At 39.3% G+C, this 22,822-nt stretch overlaps 1 protein-coding gene across 1 annotated transcript in view; it reads right to left on the bottom strand.

Annotated features, from left to right (window-relative positions):
- The window catches only part of STK3 (serine/threonine kinase 3), a 118,766-nt gene that overhangs the window by 80,914 nt on the left and 15,030 nt on the right, over positions 1–22,822 (bottom strand). The window contains exons 5-6 of the mRNA XM_088533611.1: positions 16,468–16,632; positions 15,912–16,079 (exon numbers count right to left, since the gene is read on the bottom strand). Coding sequence (XP_088389737.1) covers positions 15,912–16,079; positions 16,468–16,632 — 333 coding nt within the window. The remainder of the gene's footprint in view (positions 1–15,911; positions 16,080–16,467; positions 16,633–22,822) is intronic.

Here is a 22,822-nt window from a genome sequence, read left to right as displayed (position 1 = left end):
TTTAGATGGATGTAAATATAAACAGTCATGAGGTCACTCTCCAGGATCAAGAACTTAGGAAAAAAACAAATCTTTGTTAGCAAGAAAAAAAAAAAAAACTTATAGTAGCAAGGATAACATTTTGAATCTAAAAGGATATACAAACACTGAGACAGAAGATTCACAGCATAGAATCAGCCTTACACCTGAACTACGGCCGCAGAGGTTCAAGATGCAACAGCCCTACAGACTCTTGTAAGCAGGCATGCATACAAGCCATCATGTGAGTTATTAGGCAAGTCATTAAACACGCCTTTCAAGTGCTGGGAAATCAGGCAGCAGCTCCGAAACAGCAAGTTCCTACAGCGCAGCCCTACAGCACCCCAGCGATCCGCTCGCACAGCCCTGGTTTTCTTAGCAAGTCAGCACACAGGGACAACAAAATGTAAAGAAGCATCGCAAACCACAGAGCGCTCTGAAAGCAGAGGCTTCAGTGAGGAGCTCACCACGACTGGACTTCTCATCTCCACTCAAATTCTTAACACGCTTCAAATTGAAAAAAAATTTAAAAAGACAGACCAAGTATGCCCTCCTCCCAAATATATGCAAACTTCATGTTTTTGGCCTTCATATACATCTCCATGGTATCGGTATAACTCTCAAATTCTCAACTGGAGGACAAATTCTCCCCCAATTTTCTTAAATATTGAGGAAGAGAAACCACACAAAACACGAGCAAAGCTGTGAGGACACCCGCCACGTTTCCATTCCTCTAGCCTCACTGCTTCTCTCCTACCTGTTAGAGAGCTTCTACCTTTTTCCTTGTGCAAACACAGCACTAAGAACTAGAGAAAATGCAAAAGGGAAGAAAATCCATGTACCTGGAAGTTGAGGAAGTCAGGGAAATGGAGTTTTGAGCAGATCTTGCCTGACCTGAATAATAAAGATTAAGCATCAAAGTCTGCCCCCAATGTTCGGTGTGGGACCATCCACGTTTTAGTCTAACATTATTCTAGTTCAAATGTGACCAAATCCCCTGCACTTCCAGAATGTATCCTATATATTTAGCAAAAGACACAACATCCTTACTGGATCTTAGAGCCATTGTTCTAAGGGTCAAAAAAAACTTCTTTAAAAAAAAAAAAAAAAGGCCCTAAATGTATAATCTGAATTTTTTTCTGCACCAATATCCTTCATTTTATTAGTGAATACTCACGTGATGCCCTTGATTAAAATATAAATATACTTAATGCTAAATTCGAGTAGTGACCACAGACGTAAAACTTATCTTGCAAATTTTTCACAGTTACCATGAAGAACAGCGTCTAAAAAGGCCTAGACTACCTTGGCTGTCTCAGCATTAAATTTCCCTGCCATTTGGACTTAATAACGCCTCATACATATAAATGACTCTCCAAAGGAAAGAAAAGCCATCTTTGGTTGGCTATCATTTGAATGGTTATTTGAACCCCATAATCACACCATTTTTCAAATTCTTATCATATTACCGATATTTTATCAGAAACAGATGCTGGCAGCACAACTTAGTCAGAATTATTGAACAACTTTTCTTTCACTTTCATAACAAATTAGGCAATGCTCAGTTGATGCATCTGAAAAAAGTTACAGAATCACAAGCCCAAAGGCAAAGGACTTGGGTGTCATAATTTAAACCACCAGCAACTGAAAAGCATAAGAAACTTAACATACTACTACATAGAACAAATGTCTCCTGCAGACAATGATCTGTATTTGTTAATAAACCCTTAAATCTTACTAGCAAACAAAATCTACCATTTAAATGTCAAGAACTGAAAAGACACTTACAAGCTTAATATTAAATTCTCTACATGATAATAAATAAGAAATGAAACAAGAATATAAAAGTATACACAAAAGACACTTGTAACATAAAATTAGGCACAGAAATAATAATTAAAACATATAAAAATAAATATAGTCAAAAGGGATCATTTAATATTCTGTTAACATTTAAAAGATTTCAAAATAAATCTGCTTTCCACCTAGAAGCCAAAGTCCACAAGACCAGAACAGCAGAGAAGACAAGAGAGTTCTTGTTCCTGCTCTAGCTGTTGTGTTTTACAAAACAAGTAGTTGACATTAGAAGCTTGAGACCAGCTGGAAACAAACAGCTTAACAGTTCAGAGTTGGGAAATGGAAAGAAGAAACTCTTTCTAATCTGTTTTTGCCAATATAAAGATGTGATGAGCAGAAACAATCCTGAAGAAAATCCTTACTAGGTTTTTCAAACCTTTCCAAGAAGCATCCTCAAAAACAGAGTTCTGCCTTTTAAGCAAAGGATCACACACACACATGCACGAAAACATGTATTTCAGAGATACATCTTTGTCATTTTAACTCCAAATTTCTTAGAAGAAGCTTACATCAGAGTTACTTTTAAATACCTAAAACTTCATAGCTAAGAGCATTGCCTGCTTGTTTATCCTCATTTCCCATGGGGAATATGTAGTATATGTTAAGACCTTCTTTCTTTACAAGTGAAATGTATTAATTAATTCATTTTAAGTCAGACGTTCAAAAAGTACAGATGTTCTAAAGCTGATTTTAAGATACTAGTCAACAAGTTTTACTGTCAGTATCAAAAACCTGGATTTTTAAGAGAGACTTGACAGAGCAGTAGGTACCAGGAAAGTCAAACTACCCACTGGAGGCACCATGGAGAAACTATAGAAGTTGCTGGGAAAAAGGTTGATGCCCACCAACACAGACATGCTGGAGGAATCAGCAAGGAAGGTAACAGTAAATCCCAAATGTAACATGAAAACAAGAAACCCAGTGAAGGGATAACGCTGAGGTCAGCTCACCTTGCAAGCGACTACTATGACAGTTGAGCCTAGAAAACAATCTTCCAACTTAAATACAAAGGAAGATATTTTTAGTGAGATTCTTTGGCTTCAAACTTGCTCGGTCTTGCTTGGCCAGCCGTCACCTACTTGGAACCTCACTACACTCTGCAAGGCCGCTTATAAAGGAAAAAAGTAATTGCAAAAAGGAAACCAGAAAAGCTGGAGACTTTGTTAGTCATTCAAATTCTAGAGTGCAAATTAGCTTGTTTCATACAACATACACCAAGAGAGCCCTTCGAGCAAAATAAGCTCATAAAGAGGTTAAAATGAAAAGTTACCATGCGACTGCAACAGTTGCCGATCTCCATTTACTCGCCTTATGTTTCCTGACAAGCGTTATAATCATGATCATAACGCATTTAGCTCATGTCATTCAGGGCAGGTCTTTTTCTTCACCCGACAGCAAAGGTTCATTTTATGCTAAGTAAGAGCTCCCCTGAGGTCTGAAAGGCAATTGAGCCACCTGTGTTGTATTTGCTGCATATACATAAGTAATCAATGTAACATACTAATTAAACTATTAAGCAACAAGTGAAAAGGAATGTCTTCTGGAACCACACCTGAAGAACACATATAGTCAATGTATGGCTTGGGAAAACGAATGCTATACCCAACAGGCCTCATCCATTTCAGAATGCTGAAAGGGTTGAGGACAAAAGATAAAATATTCAAGGGTCAAGGACAACTCTATAAAAAGCCACCTCATGAGTCCAAGCGGCACCAAAAAGCCAGATGTGCTCTACCAAAACGTATGGTTATAATGACTGTTAAAAATATAAGGTCAGAAATATTAAGTCCTAATTATTTTAAGATATAGTTAACACTACGGTTCAAAGACTATTATTTAGAAATATAATTTTGTCCCTGATCTGCAGTTACGTTATAAGCTATGTAAATACTAAGGAAGAGGTGATAAAGGAGGGGAACCAAAAACGAAGCGGGTAAACAGTGTTTTCCTAAAAATTTTTCTTACATATTTCTATGTCTCCTAATGTTAGTGTTAATAACCCAGAGGGACACCAAATACCAGCTTCCTCCCCACCCCCAGGTATAAGGGGATTCACTTCTGCAACACCATTTGCTGAACACAGAGCAAACCCAGAAGGGACCCAGATCGACTTCTCTAAATCAACTGCCAGGCACAGATGTAAAAATAATAATCATGTGGATCAATTAATCTACCAACTTCCAAAGAAACATTAATCAGAAAGAGTTATAGTTTTGATGTTCATCACACCATCTCTTAAGGAACCCACACAGACTGTGGGACCAAGCTAAAGTAAAAGGGCAACAGTCGGCGTTGACGAACTCTTCCATAAACCCAGGCTGAAAAAGGAAGTAGCCTAGTGAGCAAATTGCTTCTGCAAAGGAAGTAAAAAATGTGCTGTGTAGCTACAGGGTCATGTATGATTCAGAAATAACTTAGCAGGGAGGGAAAGGGTTGAATTTAAGATGACAGAAGGTAGTTAATCTCCCTCCAAGTCCTTTGATGGGGCAAGAAACACCAGAGGGCTTTGGCAAAAATCATCATTACTGCTGGAAAGAGGGGCAAAATGCTATTTTCCAAAGTTACACAGTTTTTGTTTTTTCATCTAACTCTTTGAATACTGTAAATACAAGCAGGCAATCTTTCCATTCTTTGGAATTCAATACTAATGACAACTTACTTTGGTATAAAGAAAATACTTAGTAGAGTTGTTTAGATATCTCAGGGTATGCACATATATTTTTAAAATCTGTACATCTAAAAATGTTTCAAGACACACAAAAAGGCAAGTTTGGGAGCAGCTTCCCTGCAAAACTACATGCAGATCTTTATGTTCACATATAGTAATGCAAATTCCTTCAGAAAGTCTATTTTTAACCAATACCACATCAATGACCCAGCTTACAATAACCTTCCGCAAACAGCTCTGTCAGCACAGCCAACATCATGGTTTCGCTGACGCGAGAGTTCCTTGCTGCTGAATGGGGAGATCACTCTCCCCACCACGTTTCCTGCTCCTCTGGCACTTTCCTGACTGTCAGTGCTCAGTCAACTCACCGTGTTTGATCCGGGAGAATACTGCCTCCTCCAAAAAACCAACCAACCAACCACTTGCATCAAGTCAGAGAGCTGCATCAGCCGAGCGACAGCACAGACAAGTCTGTGAGGTCAGACAAGCACGAGAGATGGCAACGCTCCAGATGCCAAGACCCGGCCCTCCTTGGCCTGCTCCCCCACCGGGCCGCAAGCCCCTTTGCTAGACCTAGCTGTATGGCCTGACACCACCCTGCAAGGACACAAAAAAGCAGTTCTGGGACAGAAAAGAAAACAAGGAGTTCGGCTGGCTTAGCCTTCAACCCAACACATTGTGCAACTCTACCCGTACTACTTTGATGTTTAAAAAAAAAAATCCAGACTAATTCATGGTTAGTGTATACCACAGGTTCTCATTCTAACCTTGTCCTCTGCCTTACGTGGCTTCTCTCTTCCTCAGTATTTATCTGCTCACATGCCTAAGAAGGTACAAACATCTCTCCATCAACTCTTATTTTGTTAAACTATATGAGCCAAGCTCTTTCAGCCTCTTTGCTTTGATCCTCTAGAATTTGGCCCTCTTTCCCCCTACTTTTTTCCAGTAGTTCTGGTCACCTTCCATGGTGACCAGAATGGCACACACGGGCTCACCAGTTTCTGCTGTTATGATATTATGACTCTAGCTCTACTGCAAACATCCCTCCCCCATGCCCAAGATCATGTTTTTCTTAGTTACAATTGCAGAAGACCAAACTTGGTCTTCTTGTGACCCGCCCAATTCTTAAAATGGACTGATCATCTCCTACCACAAGTAGTTAGTGCATATATTTAATTTCTTTTCCTCTCCAAATCTCAAGATTATCTAGTTCTTCAGATATGATATCCTTACGCTCCTCAAAGTTTATAATATCATTTGGTAAAATATAAGAGTTAAAAAACTACAGTGATGATCCTTGACTGAATACTGTAATATCTTCCCCAAAACCCACCAATTTTTATAATTCAATTTTCCAGTTCTTAAGACTAATTCTTGATGACATCTTTACTAGCTGGACTAAATCACTCCAGGCAGCACCAGATTAATGTATTGCTTGGTAAAGGAGACACAAAATGAATAAGTAAATAAATAGATAAATGGTCAGGCATTATTCACAAGCAACAACCTGATTCTGAAACAGAGAACTGCTGAGTTGCTCAAGTTTTACACTTTTCTTTAAAATTGTGGGGAAAAAAATAAGCAGGAAGGTGGTTAAAAATCTGTGATTTTCTCAATGATTTTTCTATTTTTTTTTTTTCTTTACCTGGGACATATTTTAAATTTATCTGTACACATTTCAAATTCTGAACATTTGTCATCTGAATTTAACAAAACAGTTTGGCTAAGTTTTCAGAAGAACTCTGAATGGTAAAATTTGCAATTGAAGGTGCAACTGTGCTATTTTGGACTAGTCAGAATGGATGAAGAAGGAAGCTGTGGTAACACACACCTTGGGTGTTTCCCAAGCAGGTTTATCCAAGTTCATTCACCAGTTTTCCCACACTACTATTATTTTTTTTCCTTTTATAACCACATAATCAGTACTATTGCTACACATACCAGGTGTCTGTGCTAGATCCACATTATGTTTGTCAATATTATCATCACATTTCTGCCGTGTAGCCATTTTTGTGGACATGTTAACCCAGTTACTTTTTGGTTCTCAAGGAAGAGATGTTTTCGGGCATCACTAAAGCAGATCTACAAGCCCTAGTGCCAGAACAGAGGACTTGCAACTGAATACACTTTGTCTCAGTAGTTCGTTAACAAAAAAAAAAAAAAAAAAAAAAAAAAAAAAAAAAGGAAGACCTCTCTAACCTCTCTATCAGCTAAGCTTTGTGCTGACTCAGATGTTCACCTACCGCCAGCTGGCAGAACGTCAACAAGCCACTAGCAGTGCCACTGCAGGGCATCTCTAGCCAATTAGAGAATTACTGCACGTCCGGGCCCGCACTCCGCCTAGCTAGCGTGAATAAACCCAGCGTTACAGGCTGCTCCAGCAGGTATTTTAAACCTCGGGGGCGGTGACACGTCAGTGACCTCTGAGGCCGGCGCGATGCCGCAGACGCACCGGCCCGTTCGCGCACTCGAGTCCGCGGCGCTGGAGCCGCCGCGCACGCTGCTCCCAAGGGCGCTGCTACCTCATCTCCAGCCCTCTGCTCAACGCACTCACGGATACGTCCTTTGGCTTTCAGCCTGTCCCACTGTTCATCCGGGGACAGGACAATAAAACTTTCTCTAATGCTATCAGCTAACTGTAGCAGCTCCAATCTAGCAAGAACCTTCCAGCTATATCATACTCAAAACAGACCCACACCAAGAAACTGAGAACATGTCCAGGTGCTCCCAAACAGTTTGGCATTCACTGTAGAGCCTATGGACATCTGGCTACTCGCATCAATTGAAGGAAGATCAAGTTTTAAGAAACTGTACTAACTTCTACACAAGATTTGATTATATCTGACTATTGGACTAAATAGAATTTGTTAAATTTTAAAGAGAGGCTTTAAGGAAGTAGCACAAGTTCATTTACATCTAAAAAAATGCTTGCTCCCATACATTAAAAAAAAAAAAAAAGGCATTTTTATACAGATGAGTTATCTTATTCAGAGAAAGAAACAAACTGGTAACAACAAAGGTAGTATAGGGCTCCTCCTCATCTGACACACACAAAAAAAGGGAGCGCCCAAGGGCTCATCCAAGCGTATCCATGATTGCCCCGAAACCCTCGGAGAAAAGTGAAAGAGGGACCAGAACGAGCAAAGTTCCCCGGTGTCTGTACGTGCCTGTCAATGCAGGCATGCCCTGTGCCACAAGGTCAACGTGCACGATTTATCATATTCCTCAAGCAATATAATAAATCTGCTGCTGCAGCCCTCAAGCTCGCTAAGGCTACCAGGTAGGGCTTCAATGGCCAACACTGAAAAAAGAAAGAGCAGACGAGAGTACGGGGCTCCCACCTCTACTGCAAGTCCATAAGGTACCAGGTTTTACGGTTTGTTTTAAAAAATGTAACTACACAAACTGCAGATACAGGAAACGGCAATACAGGAAAAATACAAAATATCCAACCATATCCGAATTGTATGCCCAGTTATTAGGGTTAGTTCCCAAACTATGACAATGTGTTAGAGCTCCGTTTGAACAGTTAGCCAGTAAAATAAAGAACTGAAATGAAATAGCCAGGCTGCTTCGTTCTTTTCGAAAACCAGGGTGGTCTACATGCAATTTTTGATACCACTGCTATTGCTGGGGAAACAAAATGAAAACAGGTGCCATCAAATTCAAATCAAAGATTTAGCTCTACTTTAAACCACCTTAAAACAAAGTTTCCATAAACTTTTTAAGCTGATACTGCTACAAATTTGACAATACTTTATAACAAGAAAAGGATTATAAGCTGTCTTTAGACCATCAAGTTTTAACTGAAACAAATTTAAGCTGATTGGCAACTCTTTTAAATGAATTTCTTACACGGAATATGCATCATCCTCTTTAAAAATGAGCTGGTGTGCATTTTAAGGCAACATAATACTAAGGAAGAAAGTGGGTATATACAATTTTAATAGGGTTTCTCAATTCCAAATTTTACCTTCCTTTCAATCTAAGCATTTTTTAAGATTTTCTACAAAGAAAACAGACATAAACTTAAACATAAAAATGTCCTACTGAGTAGCACTAGAAGCCTAACATTTTACTCCTAACCAGATCACCATTTTCTCCTACATGACTTCTCCCACCAAAACTCATGCAAATATAATTTTGCATTTTAAAAGTATCATAATACGTTTAACATTTGGCTCTAGACTAATCGAGTCTCTTTAAATCATTTTCCCAACTCATATATCACTTTATATCGCTTTATATCCCTTTCCCAAGTGATATAAAACATGCTGAAATTCAATAAAAGAATGAAGATACAGTTCACTTAAAAGTTAAAAAATAAAAATAAAAAATAAATAAAAAAATCAAACTTCCAAGAACTTTTTAAAATTCACCAAGTTCTTTTTCAGCTTAAGACAACACTAGTCATTTCCAAAAATCTAAATGTTTCTACTTAATTAAAAGCAAAATACAAATTTCCCCTCTATTTAAGCAGATTTTAACTCTATGGTAAATTTTGCAATATTCTGCAGAGTACTGTAGAAATATTACTAAAATGGGTTCTTACAAGACTCCACACTTACTGACTATTTTGCCAAGCCCATGTGCAACTTAAATATAAATTTGAGTAAATTCATAATACAAAGACATGTACTGATGATAGAAAGGCTTTCTAAATTAAGACTATAAAGTTAAATAATAAAAAACTTTTTTTTGCTGCATTCACTTTATGATTCTAGTTTCAAATGGATCTTGTTTCACTAATGGTTGCCCATTTCAAACAAAACTAAGATCTTCAAGATGCAGGATAACTTGACTTTTGCTTTGCACTTTGATCCATATTTAGAGTAACATCATAAATGAGCAGATGTGTAGTGATTTAAACTTTGGGATTGGTTTTTTTTCCATTTGCCTTTTTTTTTTTAAAAAACATTTCCCCAGAGAGAAGATCGCCAGCTCAGTAGTAGAGAATATTAACCCCTACAGTGCTAGGTTTGTTGAATCCTGCTTTGACTACAACGATAGCTCTAGTAAATAAGCTCTAACAAGGCTTACAAACGCAGGGGTCGATGCAACACACGCTGAGGCTACTCAGCATCTTTCCATCGCTCCCAGGAGTTTTTACTCAGTTTCCATTTGCTGTTCGAATGGCTTTGAAAGAAAATCACATTCCCAAGTCAATCATTTCCCTGTTAAAATATTGTGCAAATAAATACATAGTATCGTGGTGCAGGCCTTTTTTCTTTTTTTTCCCCTTCAGATTAGCACTTGTAAGAATTTCAATCATATGCAGCATTACATGAAGCTAAACAACATGGAACTTCCTTTACAGCTAGTTAAGGTTTCAAGTTAACTCACTTGTGTGTAATTATGAAATTACTGTACTGATCCTCTGCTTACTTTGAAAGTGATTAATCAAAGTCAGAGAAAACCAACCATCAACTAAAGTATGCTTCAAATTTCCTATTCAGGAGTAAGTCTAAAGATGAACTAATTTAATTTTAATTAAATACTCATTTAGAAACATGAAAAAATGTTTTCTATTGAATTCAAATTAAATTCAAGTTGTAGTCCATATATCAAATATTCTTGCTTCTGCTACTTTATTACACATGCCAGATCAGCCTTCCTATTTATGCGCATGTAGACAGACATAAAACATATGATTAAAAAACAAAGAATCGCTACTTTTAACAGTAGGGGAAAATTACATATAATGCTATCCTATACTAAATTAGAACAATTTGAGTGACGCAAAGGGGTGAAGATGCATTCTTCAAACCACAGCAAAGCATTTATGTTCCATTGTATAACAAGAAAAAAAAAAGGAGTAGAAAAAAAGCAGCAATTTTTATATATTATCAAGTTGTTTTCCTATATCACACTGGAGATTTTAAAAGCTTTAATATGGACAGGAATAAGGCCTTGTGATCCTCTGATCTAGTCACCATAATTACCTCCCTTACACACATATTATGAAAATATAAGATTATCAATGTTAATGTCATAACACACTACGCTGGGTTAGGAAAAAAAAGTATAAAAGAATGCGAACCTCTAACGCATCAATTTCTTCTTGTTAGTGAGCTCTTCTTTCAAATTTTACATTTCCCCTGTCTTACCTCAGCTAGATCTTTTGCATTGTTAAAGTTGAATTCAACCCATCTCTTTACTGCAATCCTCATCTTTTATTTTCTTCCTTTTCTTGCATCCCTCACTTGTGTCCTGCTCCTCTATGAAGAGCCACATGCTGCCAAGGTAGGATCTCACCTAGAAGCCAGATGATGAGGCCCGTTCGAGAGCCCCGTGTGAATACACACGGGAGCAGAGCGGAGCCACCACAGGCCCCTGCTCCTTCATGTGGTTTGCGCTCCGAGGCCCATGAACCCTGTGGAATCTGTGGGAAGTCGGGAGCGTTGGCTCTGACACAACAACGTGGCAGAACCTCTTCCAAAGCCCTTGAGGACTGGGAGGGAGGAGTGAAATCTTTCTTGTCTGCAAGTCTGGCTGGAGGACAAACGATATTTTCTCCTCCCTTGCTTTTATGAGAGTATCACAAAAGCCCTCCTTTCCACGGGAAATGGGATGGCGCTAAACATGCTGTCCCTTCACACAGCAAAGGGCAATCGCAGACCTGCCCCGTTGGCCGGTCACCCGCAAGGAGGTCCACGTACATCCCCAGTGAGGCAATGTCAACGAACTAGCTTGCTATGTGAGATAATAAGTAAAACATCACCAGCTTATTTTAGATATTGTGAAATTTAGCACTCCTAAGATCACTGTCAATGCCTGAGAGATTCGTGTACTGTTTCTTTTACTCTTTTTGTCATCTGGAAAAAACAGCCATAGAAAACTTAATTAAAACTCCATACTAGATATGCTGAAAAGGGAGAAGAAATCATATACCTGTATTATCAAGAAGCAGACTGTAACCTAGGGGTATTTGCCTACGTCACCTTCTCACTAGAACCACATTCAAACACTCCCAGCTGTCTCCTCTGCATCCAACCTAGTGGTCAAAAAAGCAAATAAATAATGAAATCCTTTTGAAAAGCTCTTCCTCCATGAGCCATATGGGCATTAAGTACTCCACAAGAAACTGCATTCAAAAGCATACTGTGTCTGCAGCTGTGTCTAGCATTCCTGTGAAGAACAGGAGCAGAGGGAGAAGGCACCTGAATCTCCCCAGACCACCTGCAGATAAGTTCAGTTTTGCAAGACAGACAGGAAGATCCCAAGGAAGTAGTAAGTTTTTCCCCTTTAACTCTATTCATTAATGCAGTCCTACCATTGAAAGAAATTCAAGTGTTATGGTCTTGTATGCTTTTTCAAGAACTACTTAAAGTATTAAGAGTGTTTTAAAATGGCTCAATATTTTAAGTTGCTTAAAGCATATAAAATATTTAATTGTAAGGGAACCATCAGATCACAGAACTCACAACAGAAATGTTGAAGGATTATAATCCTGGAGGGATCCTACTCAATGAGTTCTGCTGCAGCTCACTGCCATTCTTCAGCAGGAAAATAACAAACTGAAACGTATAATCAAAAATCTGTATTAGTTCACCCTGTCTAGAAAGCACAGGCAGGATCAAGTTACAGTTTAACCAAAAGCGCCTCACAGAAAGTTCCCAATGGAAAGGACTTAAAGAAGTTAATCCTAATTCTAAAGATAAAGGTTTCTTTAGTGTTTTCACTTATGATGTAGTTTTATGGAACTGTTCTGAATTAAAGGTAGTAATGCTGAGATAAGATTGATCAAATCATAGAGAAAACTGAAACTGATGAGACAATCCCATTTTCCAGAGAAAAGAAACATAGGGCTCTTCTGCTAGAAATGACCACACTGAAAGGCAGCCGATTGCCAGGAGTGCTTTTCCTCTGTCCTTAACTCTTGACATAAAAGGCTTGGAGGAAATGGTTTTCTCACCAACTGAAAAACCTCTCTCAATCACGCAGTGATGCTTGACGTGACACCTTCCTTAGTTCTTACAGGTTTACATAGCAATGTAAATGTCCCTTCGATCACCAGTTACACATGCAATATACTGAGAATCAAAAGCTGCAAAAAATATCAGAGACTCTTACAAGATTTATCAAAACCACAGGGTTGCTACAAAGAGCTTAGTCCAGGGTGGAAGTGACGGAGGCTAGACAGGAGGCATGGGTAATCTGGGAAAGTGCCATGGAAAATAAATTTCATAAGGCAAATAGAAGCATTTCAAATTGGCTTCCTCCAGTTCACTGTAGGACATATGATGCCCACATGTCCATTTCCAACAAACTTCACCATAAAAAGCAAAGGCCAAAGCTGCGATGTGTGGAAAAACACATCTACCACCTGCTTCTTCCATGCTACAGCAACAGGAATTACTGCAACTGCCTGAAAAGCATGAAAGAAAAAAAAACAGAGGGGAGGGAACTAAGAGAAAGGAGGGGAAGAGATTAAAATGCATCCATGGATGTGCTTATGTGAAGCACTCTCTCCTGTTAGTAGGAGTCAACCTTGCAAGGAAGAGTAAGGTTTGCAAGAGGCAGGTTGCAGCTCTGCTGCTGGTCCACGCAGCTCCCTCCTGCCCGCGCGGCCTGCCCGTCCCCGGGCCCTGCGGGGTCCTGTGCGTCGCCTTCGCAGAGGATCCAGCTCCATCCAGCTCCCCAGGGCCAGGGGAAACATCAGCCTCTGCTTAACAGGAAGGCCGGGAACTCAGGGATACCATAGTCAGGCTTTATAACCAGCTGCCCACATTTAAATTAGCTTAGGTTGATTATGAAATAATACAATTAAAAAATCAAAAAACTAAAAAATAAAAATAGTAAAAATTAAAAATAAAATAAAATTCACCGTCTCACAGCAGTGATTGTGACACTGCCTGAATAAGTAAATCTGTGGTAAAGGCGGTCCTAGAAAAAGGATTAAAAAATGAGCCATTGTAAAAGGTCATGATTAGTTTTATGGTGTTGTTAATCTTCTTGCTAGCAAAATCAAATTTCCATAAACTATGAATAAATAAAAATGCACAGCTTAAGAGTTGTTTTCAGTTGAAGATACTTTACATAAGGAATTTGAGAGCATGTATGATTAGAACAACTAAAAGGTATTCCAAGACATATCACCAGTTGCAATTAAAAAATGCAATATCAGAACTGCTACAGCAAGGTAGCACCAACCTTTGTGTTTCCATTACAAAAAAAGGAGAAATTTGGAGACAAAGTAGTAAAGCATATCATTATCACAACATTACTGAAAATATAAAAAAAGCCCTAACATCAAATACTAGACACCCCGTAATCCTTGCCTGAATTTAGCACCACTGTTAGACTATTAAGCCAGCAGATAATCTTGACATTTGAGCTTTAGGCAAAGTGCGACAACTGTGGGTTACACTGGATTCAGACCTGCAGCAAAACAAGTGAAATAGCATTGATGATACCTATACAGCCACGTACACTGGGTGAGCAATACATTGACTGGAGAAGCGCTATAAGCTGCCAAAATTCCAGTCTGTGCTCCCGTTTCTCGCCCTTCCCCAGCGGAAACCCGGACAAGCCTTTGGAGTAGCTGGAGTGTGGTTACGGAGAGGAAGCTCTGCTTGTTTGCATGGAATCTGCTATTTCCTCTCTGCCAAAACACTTGTTTAAGAAAGTCATGTAATATTTCTATTAAACTGTAAACGCAGTTGACAAGGAAATGGCTTTCTGGCAGTACATTACCTTTGTGGCAGTGCCAACCGGCCTACAGCAAAAGAGCACACATGGTAATTTCAGCATGCATTCCCAAGTAACAAAATTGTACTTTACATAAATACCACAGAACTCCTGCAATGTCTACAAAGAAAAACCAACGAAAATTTGCCCAAGCTTTCATGCTTGCCTATATCAATTCTATGTCATAACTAAAACAGCGTAGGAAAGCATCTACATATGTCCAAAAGTCCTGTGAAGTTATATCGTGTAACACTGGAAAAAACTATTGCAACTTAAATCTGTGCATTTCTTGTCAACCACTGTAACAACTCACTAATAAAAATTAAGAAAAACTGAAAGTATCAAATATACAAAAGAGTACTAACTGCATAGAAGTCCTTAAAGGCCATCACGTAACTTATTAACAAAAACACGTGCTCTATGCAACCCAGAATTGTTTTAATTTGGCCTTGGATAGCATTCATTTGATTCCAAGATTCACAAGCTTTTAAATTCAAACAGCGACCTTGGGTTTATAAGCAGCTAATGTTATGTTTATAAAATCCTCTCTGATAATGTAGCCCTTACCTTTCACCAGATAGTACAACTACACACCGGTATGTTAAAACGAACCCAGGCATAATAAAAAAATGCAGCATGAGAAAATTAATCTGTAATCAATATGCTTCTTAAAAAGAACTTTAAAATACAGACATTGATTATAAAATAGCTAATTCCTAGGCGAAAAAATGGTAAGGGCAAAAACATTTTGTTTCCAAAATGATGCAGCATTTCAAGTTACAAAACAGTCGCTATCATTAATTGTACTGCACATAAAAGAAAAAAAGTCCCTTCTCCTCTATCAAGAGCCCATGCAAATCAAAACCAAGCACCAACAGCAGAAAAACACCTGAATTTATGTATATCCTACCTGGTAACCACGTATCTGTAGTATTTGCTCTCTCAATAGAGGTTACTGCCCTATATTAAAATCCTGTTACATGAGACATTTACAGAAGGAAACTGAACAGATTATCCAGTGTGTCATTATTGCAACAAAGCACATGGATGAAAAAGCAAACATATACAAGATGCCTTGTTCATACTAAATGGACTTTAGACGTGTACAGCCCCACAACCGAGAAGTTACCTATTCCATAGTCCATTTCAAAGACCAAAAACCATGACCCACGGCAGCAACAGCTACTAAACATTCTTTTTCATAAACTTCTCAAAACAATTTCCTTATAACTCCTACTTCTCATAAAACTAATTCTGTTTATATTTTACTTTGCAAAAAGTGAACTAATTCAGTAATAGACGTTAAGAGTTAATAAAAAATGAAAACTGCTCAAGGTTATTTATATTAGCAGCGCTCACACAGGACAATTCTGAATTCTTATCTTGCCGCCCAAAACTGCCTTTCAAAGGAGGATGGCCTCTTGGTGATGCTGCTCTGGAAATGCAGGTACAGCCTGGCACAGGCTCTATACGTTCCCTTCAGTTCAATTAAGCACATACTGACTTAGTTTTCTCTCTTATGTAGAGACAAGGGCACTTCAGACCTTACAGACACATGTCAAAATAGGAAGCGAGACAGCAAGTAAAACATGCACTAAAACTTTGTCCACAAATACCAAGTTCTGCGATTATAGGATTAGTATTTTTGTAACAACACCCTCCTCCCGTCCACACTTACCCTCATTGGATGAATATCAGCGTAGGGCGGCTTTCCTTCGGCCATTTCTATGGAAGTGATACCAAGGGACCAGATGTCTGCCACGCAGTTATAGCCAATTTCTTGTATTACCTCAGGAGCCATCCAAAATGGAGTTCCTATAACAGTATTACGTTTTGCCATTGTATCCTGCAATTATATTATTTGTGCAATTAAAACAGGAATGGTTATTTTCAGAGATTTCTTTTAGGTTAATTCTATATTTAAACGTTAAAATTAGACACCCAGAGGTCAAACTGTAGTAACTTCTGATTAGGATCGGACTGACACAGCCAGCCAGGTTACCCAGGCCCAACAGGTGACAAGGACCATCCAGCGCTTTATGTAAAGCAAATTAAAATAATAAATGAGAACTAAGTAGCCTTTCAATACAAAATACTCATCAAGACAAGGAATGTCAGCTCCACTGCCAATATCAGTCACTTCTTTGCACACAAAATTCAAGGCACAAGAAAAGCAAAAGACATGGTTAGGAGCATTAAAGCATTTTTTAAAAGACCTTTCTGCAGATACTTACTGTTAACTGACCAGCAACACCAAAATCAGCTAATTTTGCATGCCCCTCAGTGTTGAGGAGGATGTTTCCAGCCTTTATATCTCTGTGTATTTTTCTCATAAAGTGCAAATATTCAAGTCCTTTAAGAGTTGATTTAAGAATAGTTGCAATTTCATCTTCTGTTAGCTGCAAGAACACATAAAAGCATTTTTATTTTCAAGTATACGCATAACCAATGTAAATATATGTAAACTACAGAGGACATTATCAGGTAAGCACTATACAGCAATTCTTGTAAGTAATACACACCAAAAGGTACATAGAGGCAGGAATATGCCCAAGAGCACTTACAATTCAAACCTCTGATCTAGCAACTTGATGCACAGAGCTAGTTGCCTACACACGCCGGCCGAGTCCAATTCAAGTAAGTGAGCTGCAAAACCAGACAAGGCACCGAGGCAGATCGGGTGGCAAAACAGGCAATATTCCTATGCCTGTCACTCCAAAATTATTACCCTTCAGACATTGTCTTTCACAAAAACCGCTGCACAGTTTCAATAACACACAGCCAACATTTATCACTAAAATCACAAATGCTAACTGTCGAGTTATGCATTACCTTTGTCAAAACAGCTAGAATACTTCCCTAGGAAAAAATAAATAAAAACAAGAGACCCCTTTCTCTTTGCCAGAAGGCTAGGGCCGCTCCTCAAGCATGTGGCCCTTGAGTCAGGCATTTGCACAACAAACAAGAGGAGCCCTGCACTTGGAGAGGGATGAAAGGAATGCCATGTTTTCTCAATTTTGCACACTCCCACATATGAAACGCCTGCTAAGTCTACAATTAGGGTTATCAAGAAGCTGCCTTTGCCCATTAGCAAAGCCTAATTGCATCGCTTAGGTTCTCACTGAGGGCAATTTACAAATCAGAGAGGATGCAGCAAGAGCTTCCTGGCAAGAATGAAAAACAATGAAACGGAAGTAAAGGAATTATGGTATATGGAAAACAGTCAAAAAGTTACGTACCACAGAGCTTGGGAAAATATATTAATCACGGACACTTTGCTATTTACTATCTGTAGAAAGACAAAGTAGCATGCAGAACTATAAACAGTCATAAACCCCCCAACAACTACCATCCAATTAGCAGGCTTCAGTAAAATTTTGTAAAGCTATTATATTTAATAATTTATTTTAATTTTATTTGAAGCACAAGGAAATGCTTATTTTTAAAGATAAATATTTCTCACTCTGCCTGTGCTCCATACTGATTCAAAACTATAAAACTATACTTATACAGATGCATCCTATGACCTTCCCCAAAATCCTACTCAGCCCCCAAAAGGGAAAACCAAGATATCAGGGTACTGTTATGCTGGAAAGTGCCTGCAAACTCTATCGTCTCCTCCTTAGATCTGTAGATAACCACCAAAATGACTTGGAATCGATGCAACCAGAGGTTTGGGCTCTTCTTCCCCCACTCTCTGCTGCTGCCTGATGCGAGACCTCTCCCTAACTTTGGGGTTCTTGAAGTTGCCCGCCTCAGTCTGCAACTGCTACAAGATGTCCTCACAGGAAGACATCACCACGTTCAATGTATGGCTTTCCACTTTCAGATACAAACACCAAAGGCTTTAAAACTTCTTCCCAGAATCTTGATTACTTTGCTGTTCATGCAAAGATTTCCTGTCAGCTCCTAATATTAAATGTAAATAATTTGCACGAGCGACATTATATTATGATACTATTGCCCTGTAAAGTTACATAATTGAACCAACAGAAATCCTGACTACATTGGAGAGCGCAGAGTGTCTTACAACAAGCACAACTCCCGCTGTGTGGAAATAAGGCAACACGTGATTCCCAAAGCAGCTACAGCCTGTTAGTATCTCGTGTCCTCTAGGACACAGGCGGTTTACCCGCTACCTTTAACCAGGCTGAGCTGGAAAACAAGTTTCCTTATGTTCTTCAACAGAACAATCACAGGCTTCCCTTACCTCTGAGAATTAACTTAGAAGGAATTCAAGCTTCCTCTAAAAACTTAAACTCTAAAGTAAATAACACATTTTGCATAGTTACGAGCAGTATTTTTTCATATTGTTACATTTGTTGTTTATCTTTCAGTCAGGATGAATTCATACACTCATAATTAGTCAGAGTGGCAGGAAAAGGCACAATAAAAATGAATAGAAACTGAAAAACAAAAATAAACAAAAATGAAGAGTAAGCCAAAAATTATTGTGGAATCTACTGAACTCTGGAAAAAAACATCACAAGTGACACATTAAGAACTCTTTTGTTTGATTTTGTTTTTTAAGCAGTCCAAGTAAATTCCGGTTTAAGTGAAAAAAAGAGACTAATGAAAATGAAGGAAATAATGAAAAATGACTATTAAATACCTATTATAATGAGACAGTATAAACTAGATAGCCTAGAATATTCCTCTCATTTATTCCACTAATACATTGCAGAATTCACACAGCACCACAAATAATGCAGTAAGCTGCAAGCAGGCGGGCACTTTCACTACAAAAGAAAATGCAACACAGAACAAAAGGAGAGATGCATATTTCCATGTATCTGCTCAGAACTACACAGGCTACTGAATAAATCATGAGCTAGCACAATTATCTTCATCACTTTGGATTAGCATGTTAGCATGCTGGGAATATGTCTGCTTCCCGAATACGTGCTCACAGACAAGAAATGAGAGTAAATCTTTTGCATATGCCATAGGCCACAAACACACTTAGATTTTTGAACAAGATTCTACATTAAAATGCAAATACAGATCACCCCATGTGATGCAAGTTTTCAAAGAAATACAGAGGAAATATTTCTGCAATTACTGTTAAAATATATTAATTTTTAATATAAGTAACCAAGTGAACCTGATATTCTTAGAAATGCAAGAATCAATAAGATAGAAGGGAAATACTCAAATTAGGCTACACTACTGAGCTCCAATTTTTTTTCACTACTTCTACAATAAATAATTTATTTCATATAGAAATTAAATCAAGCAGTAGCAGTACCTTCCAGTTCCAGTTTTGAGTGCTGGATACACATCCACACCTTCCCTCCCCACCACCACTGAAAAATCAACCAACCAATTCTCAGTTACTTTACAGGCCAGTAGAATGACTCAAAAGAAATGAGGAGGAAAAAAAAATTTAAAAAGGGGATTAACCACCAAAATTATCTGCACTTGAGTTACTTAAGACAAGCTCCAGTTATTTAATGAAGGGGATTGTTTCCCGTTCCTGTTTCAGTCCATCCCCACAGAACGAGGGTGTGGGGCCAGGGACAGGTCACACACTGGGTTCAATAGCAGTGTGGAGCTTGAGTCCTTCATGTCCGTGCTGACTCTGTGACAGCTCTTCTACTGAATGACTGTGACTAACACTGGTAAAAATCCTTAATTCTAAAATACTGTGCATACAAAGAATGATCCCCAAGCATGAACACACAGGTAGAAATCCATAAAGCTCAATGCCCTTTTTGGTCTGGAAACAAGGGTTATTTGCCTTGTCTAAAAGAAAAACAAATTGTGTTAAGTCCTGCAAATAACATATCTCTAATACGATGAGCTCCAAAAGAGGCAAGTCTGGTTGCGGGCTAGAGTGAAGGATGCCCCAGGAGAGGTTGTCCTGCCTGGAGAATAGGGGAGGTCTCAATGCAGCTTGAAACCATCTAGAGAAGAAATATACACACACACACACACACACACTTCTTGGAACAGCCCAGCAAAAGGAGGAAAGGCAACAGCAAGGGAAACTCCAGTTAGATACAGGGAATATGGAAACACGCTAAAAGTGAAAGAGCCCTGGAAAGTTGCCTAGAACGACTACTGCCCAGAGAGACTCAGCTGGACAAGTCTGGATCAACCTGACTGAACTCTGAAGTCAGCCATCCTTGGAGGATGGTGGATTAGACGACTTCCAGAGGTCTCTTCCAAGCTAAATTAGTGTTTCAAACAGGGGCAAGAAGCCATTCACCTCCTCCCTCACTACCTCCAAAATAAACATCTAATTTCAACAAAGGAACCTTTCTTTTATCTGCAGTTTTCCTACACTTCTCTGCTTTCTTCACCACAATAATACATAGTAATAAATTCATCTCAGCTTTATATACAGATTTATTTACTGTAAGAAATATATACACACACATGGAAGAAGGATACTGTTCTAATCTTAATCATTCTGGGTTTAAATCCCTAAACAAATTTTACTGTCTAAATACGAATTTTATATAGTGAGAGATTACCTCACACTTAAAAATTGAAAAAGACATCAGCAGTTCATCTCATGGTTTAGCTCCATGGCAAGCTTTCTTCTTTTCAAAGGGGAAATGCATCGAAAGAAAGGAGGAAGTTAAACTTCCACTTTTTAGTATTACAGAAATAGGGCTTTGAGAGCATTTTGTGATGTTCAGTGGGTACGTGATGCCCATACATGTTTATTCCCAATTAACTACGCATTAAAATAGCTACCTTTGATTGGAATGCATTAGTAAAGATAAATTCTGTATTTCCTATCCTGTGTTTACACGATCATGTTAGTGTTTCAGCAACTTAAGACTGACAATACCTAAAAACTACATAGAAATGAAAAAGGTTTTGATTATATTATGTAATCCTCACAATTCTTTCTTGAGAAAAAAAGGAAAAAGATAAAGAAAAAATAAATAAAAGAAAGCTATAGCAGCTCATATTGAAAGAGCTGGGTCACAGGTGCAACTTCTGCCATTCTCTCAAAACCCCCACCACTAAATTTAGGGAGGGGGGTTGAATCCTTTGAACGTGGAAATAGAGACCTTGTACATGTCAGGAAAAAAAAAAAATCTGTAAGAGTTTTGTCTTCCTGTCCCCACACTGAACACACAAGTTTCAGGAAGGTTTGAGACTGATCAGGAGAGAAAACCAACAGACATGTGGTTGGGGGAGAAGAGAAGGGAACACAGGACAGTGGCAGAAGAGACAGGAATAGAAGAGCAGGAATATTTCACTCCTGTTTCTTTTACCAAATAAAGCAACCTGGGTAAGAGTGAGGCTATGGGAGAAACAAGCAGGGTTCAAAGCAGGACAGAAAGAGGGGGAAAAAGAGCAGCAAGAAAAGAAGGAAGACACAGAAGCACATTTTTCCTCATTATACAGTCTCTCCTGCCTTCTCAGCCTGGATATCTCCTCAGTGTGGCTTCACAGAAAAGCCCTAGTCTAAAGACTGCTCTGAACAACCACCCAGCTGATCCATCCTCCTTATCTCCTGCAAGGTCTAGCAACAGAGCACAGGCAGCAGCAGTCCCTGAGGCTCAGGACCAGGGACCCTCAGCCAACTGAGCCATCGGCAGAGGAGCAAGAGCTTCCTAGGCTACCTGCAAAGCCAATACTCCCTCAAGTGTTAAGAGCAGCCAGCAGAGCTTAAGCTTCATATCATCATCTCAGTGCACCAGAGGCTGTCCCTAGAAGTCAGTGCTACTCCTTTTTTCCTCCCCCTCCTCTCCACTATTCATTCCTAATGCTTCTCTTGCATCAGATCTGCTTACTGCAACATGATTTACCTCACTGAGGAGGAGGAGAAGGAGAAAAAAAAAAACCTTTAAGGGGAATTAGTTTCAATAAATAAAGTGAAAGGCATATCAGCAAGCTTATCCAAGCTCTCCCTGGAGCCACATAATCACTTGTTCTGAGAAGGTAGGAACACGAGCCACATGAACTGCTGTTTTTGGCAGCTATTCACAGTTTGGCTGTGCAAGATAAAAGCACAGGTATCCCAAAGTGGGTATTGAGAAAAACAAGCAAAAGTAGATATTCAGCTTTGGTGCTCTGGCCAGATGAGCACCACACCTCAGATAGGTAGCAGAGAGCTACAAAGCACTGCTGGATCCAAGCACTGCTGGATCTGCCTGGCCTGCTCTAAAACACTGCAGCAGAAATGGAGGGGCTGATCTCACTTCCAAAGTCAGGGCTTTAGCCTGTTCAGCAAGAAGCTGCTCTGCTGGGGCTGGGAACTTTTTGACATGAATAAGCCAACAAACATCAGAGATTGCCTTAACTCTGGGTTTTGCTTCCCCTTTTTTTGCTCCCTTGCAGCAAGCCAGGAGGCTGCGGGAGGTGGTTCCCCCCTCTGCTCAGCCCTGCTGAGGCAGCATCTGGCACACGTGAGCCTGGGTTCTGGGCTCCCCACACGACGGAGGTACATGAGGAAAGTCTGCAAGAGCTGGGCCTGCCTGGGGAAGGGAAGAGCGAGGGGGGATCTTGTCAGTGTGTATAAATATCTGAGGGAAGGGCATAGAGAGGACAGGGCCAGGCTCGCTTCAGTGGTAGCCAGAAAGAGGACTAGAGGCAGCAGACACAAACTGAAACACAGGAAATTTA

The sequence above is a fragment of the Tinamus guttatus genome, unplaced genomic scaffold (genome assembly GCF_059628265.1).
Source record: "Tinamus guttatus ecotype Peru unplaced genomic scaffold, ASM5962826v1 Tinamus_guttatus_pri_ptg000510l, whole genome shotgun sequence".
Taxonomy (NCBI): Eukaryota; Metazoa; Chordata; class Aves; order Tinamiformes; family Tinamidae; genus Tinamus; species Tinamus guttatus.
The sequence above is the reverse complement of the archived record's forward strand: the minus strand, read 5'-3'. Positions and strand labels throughout refer to the sequence as shown.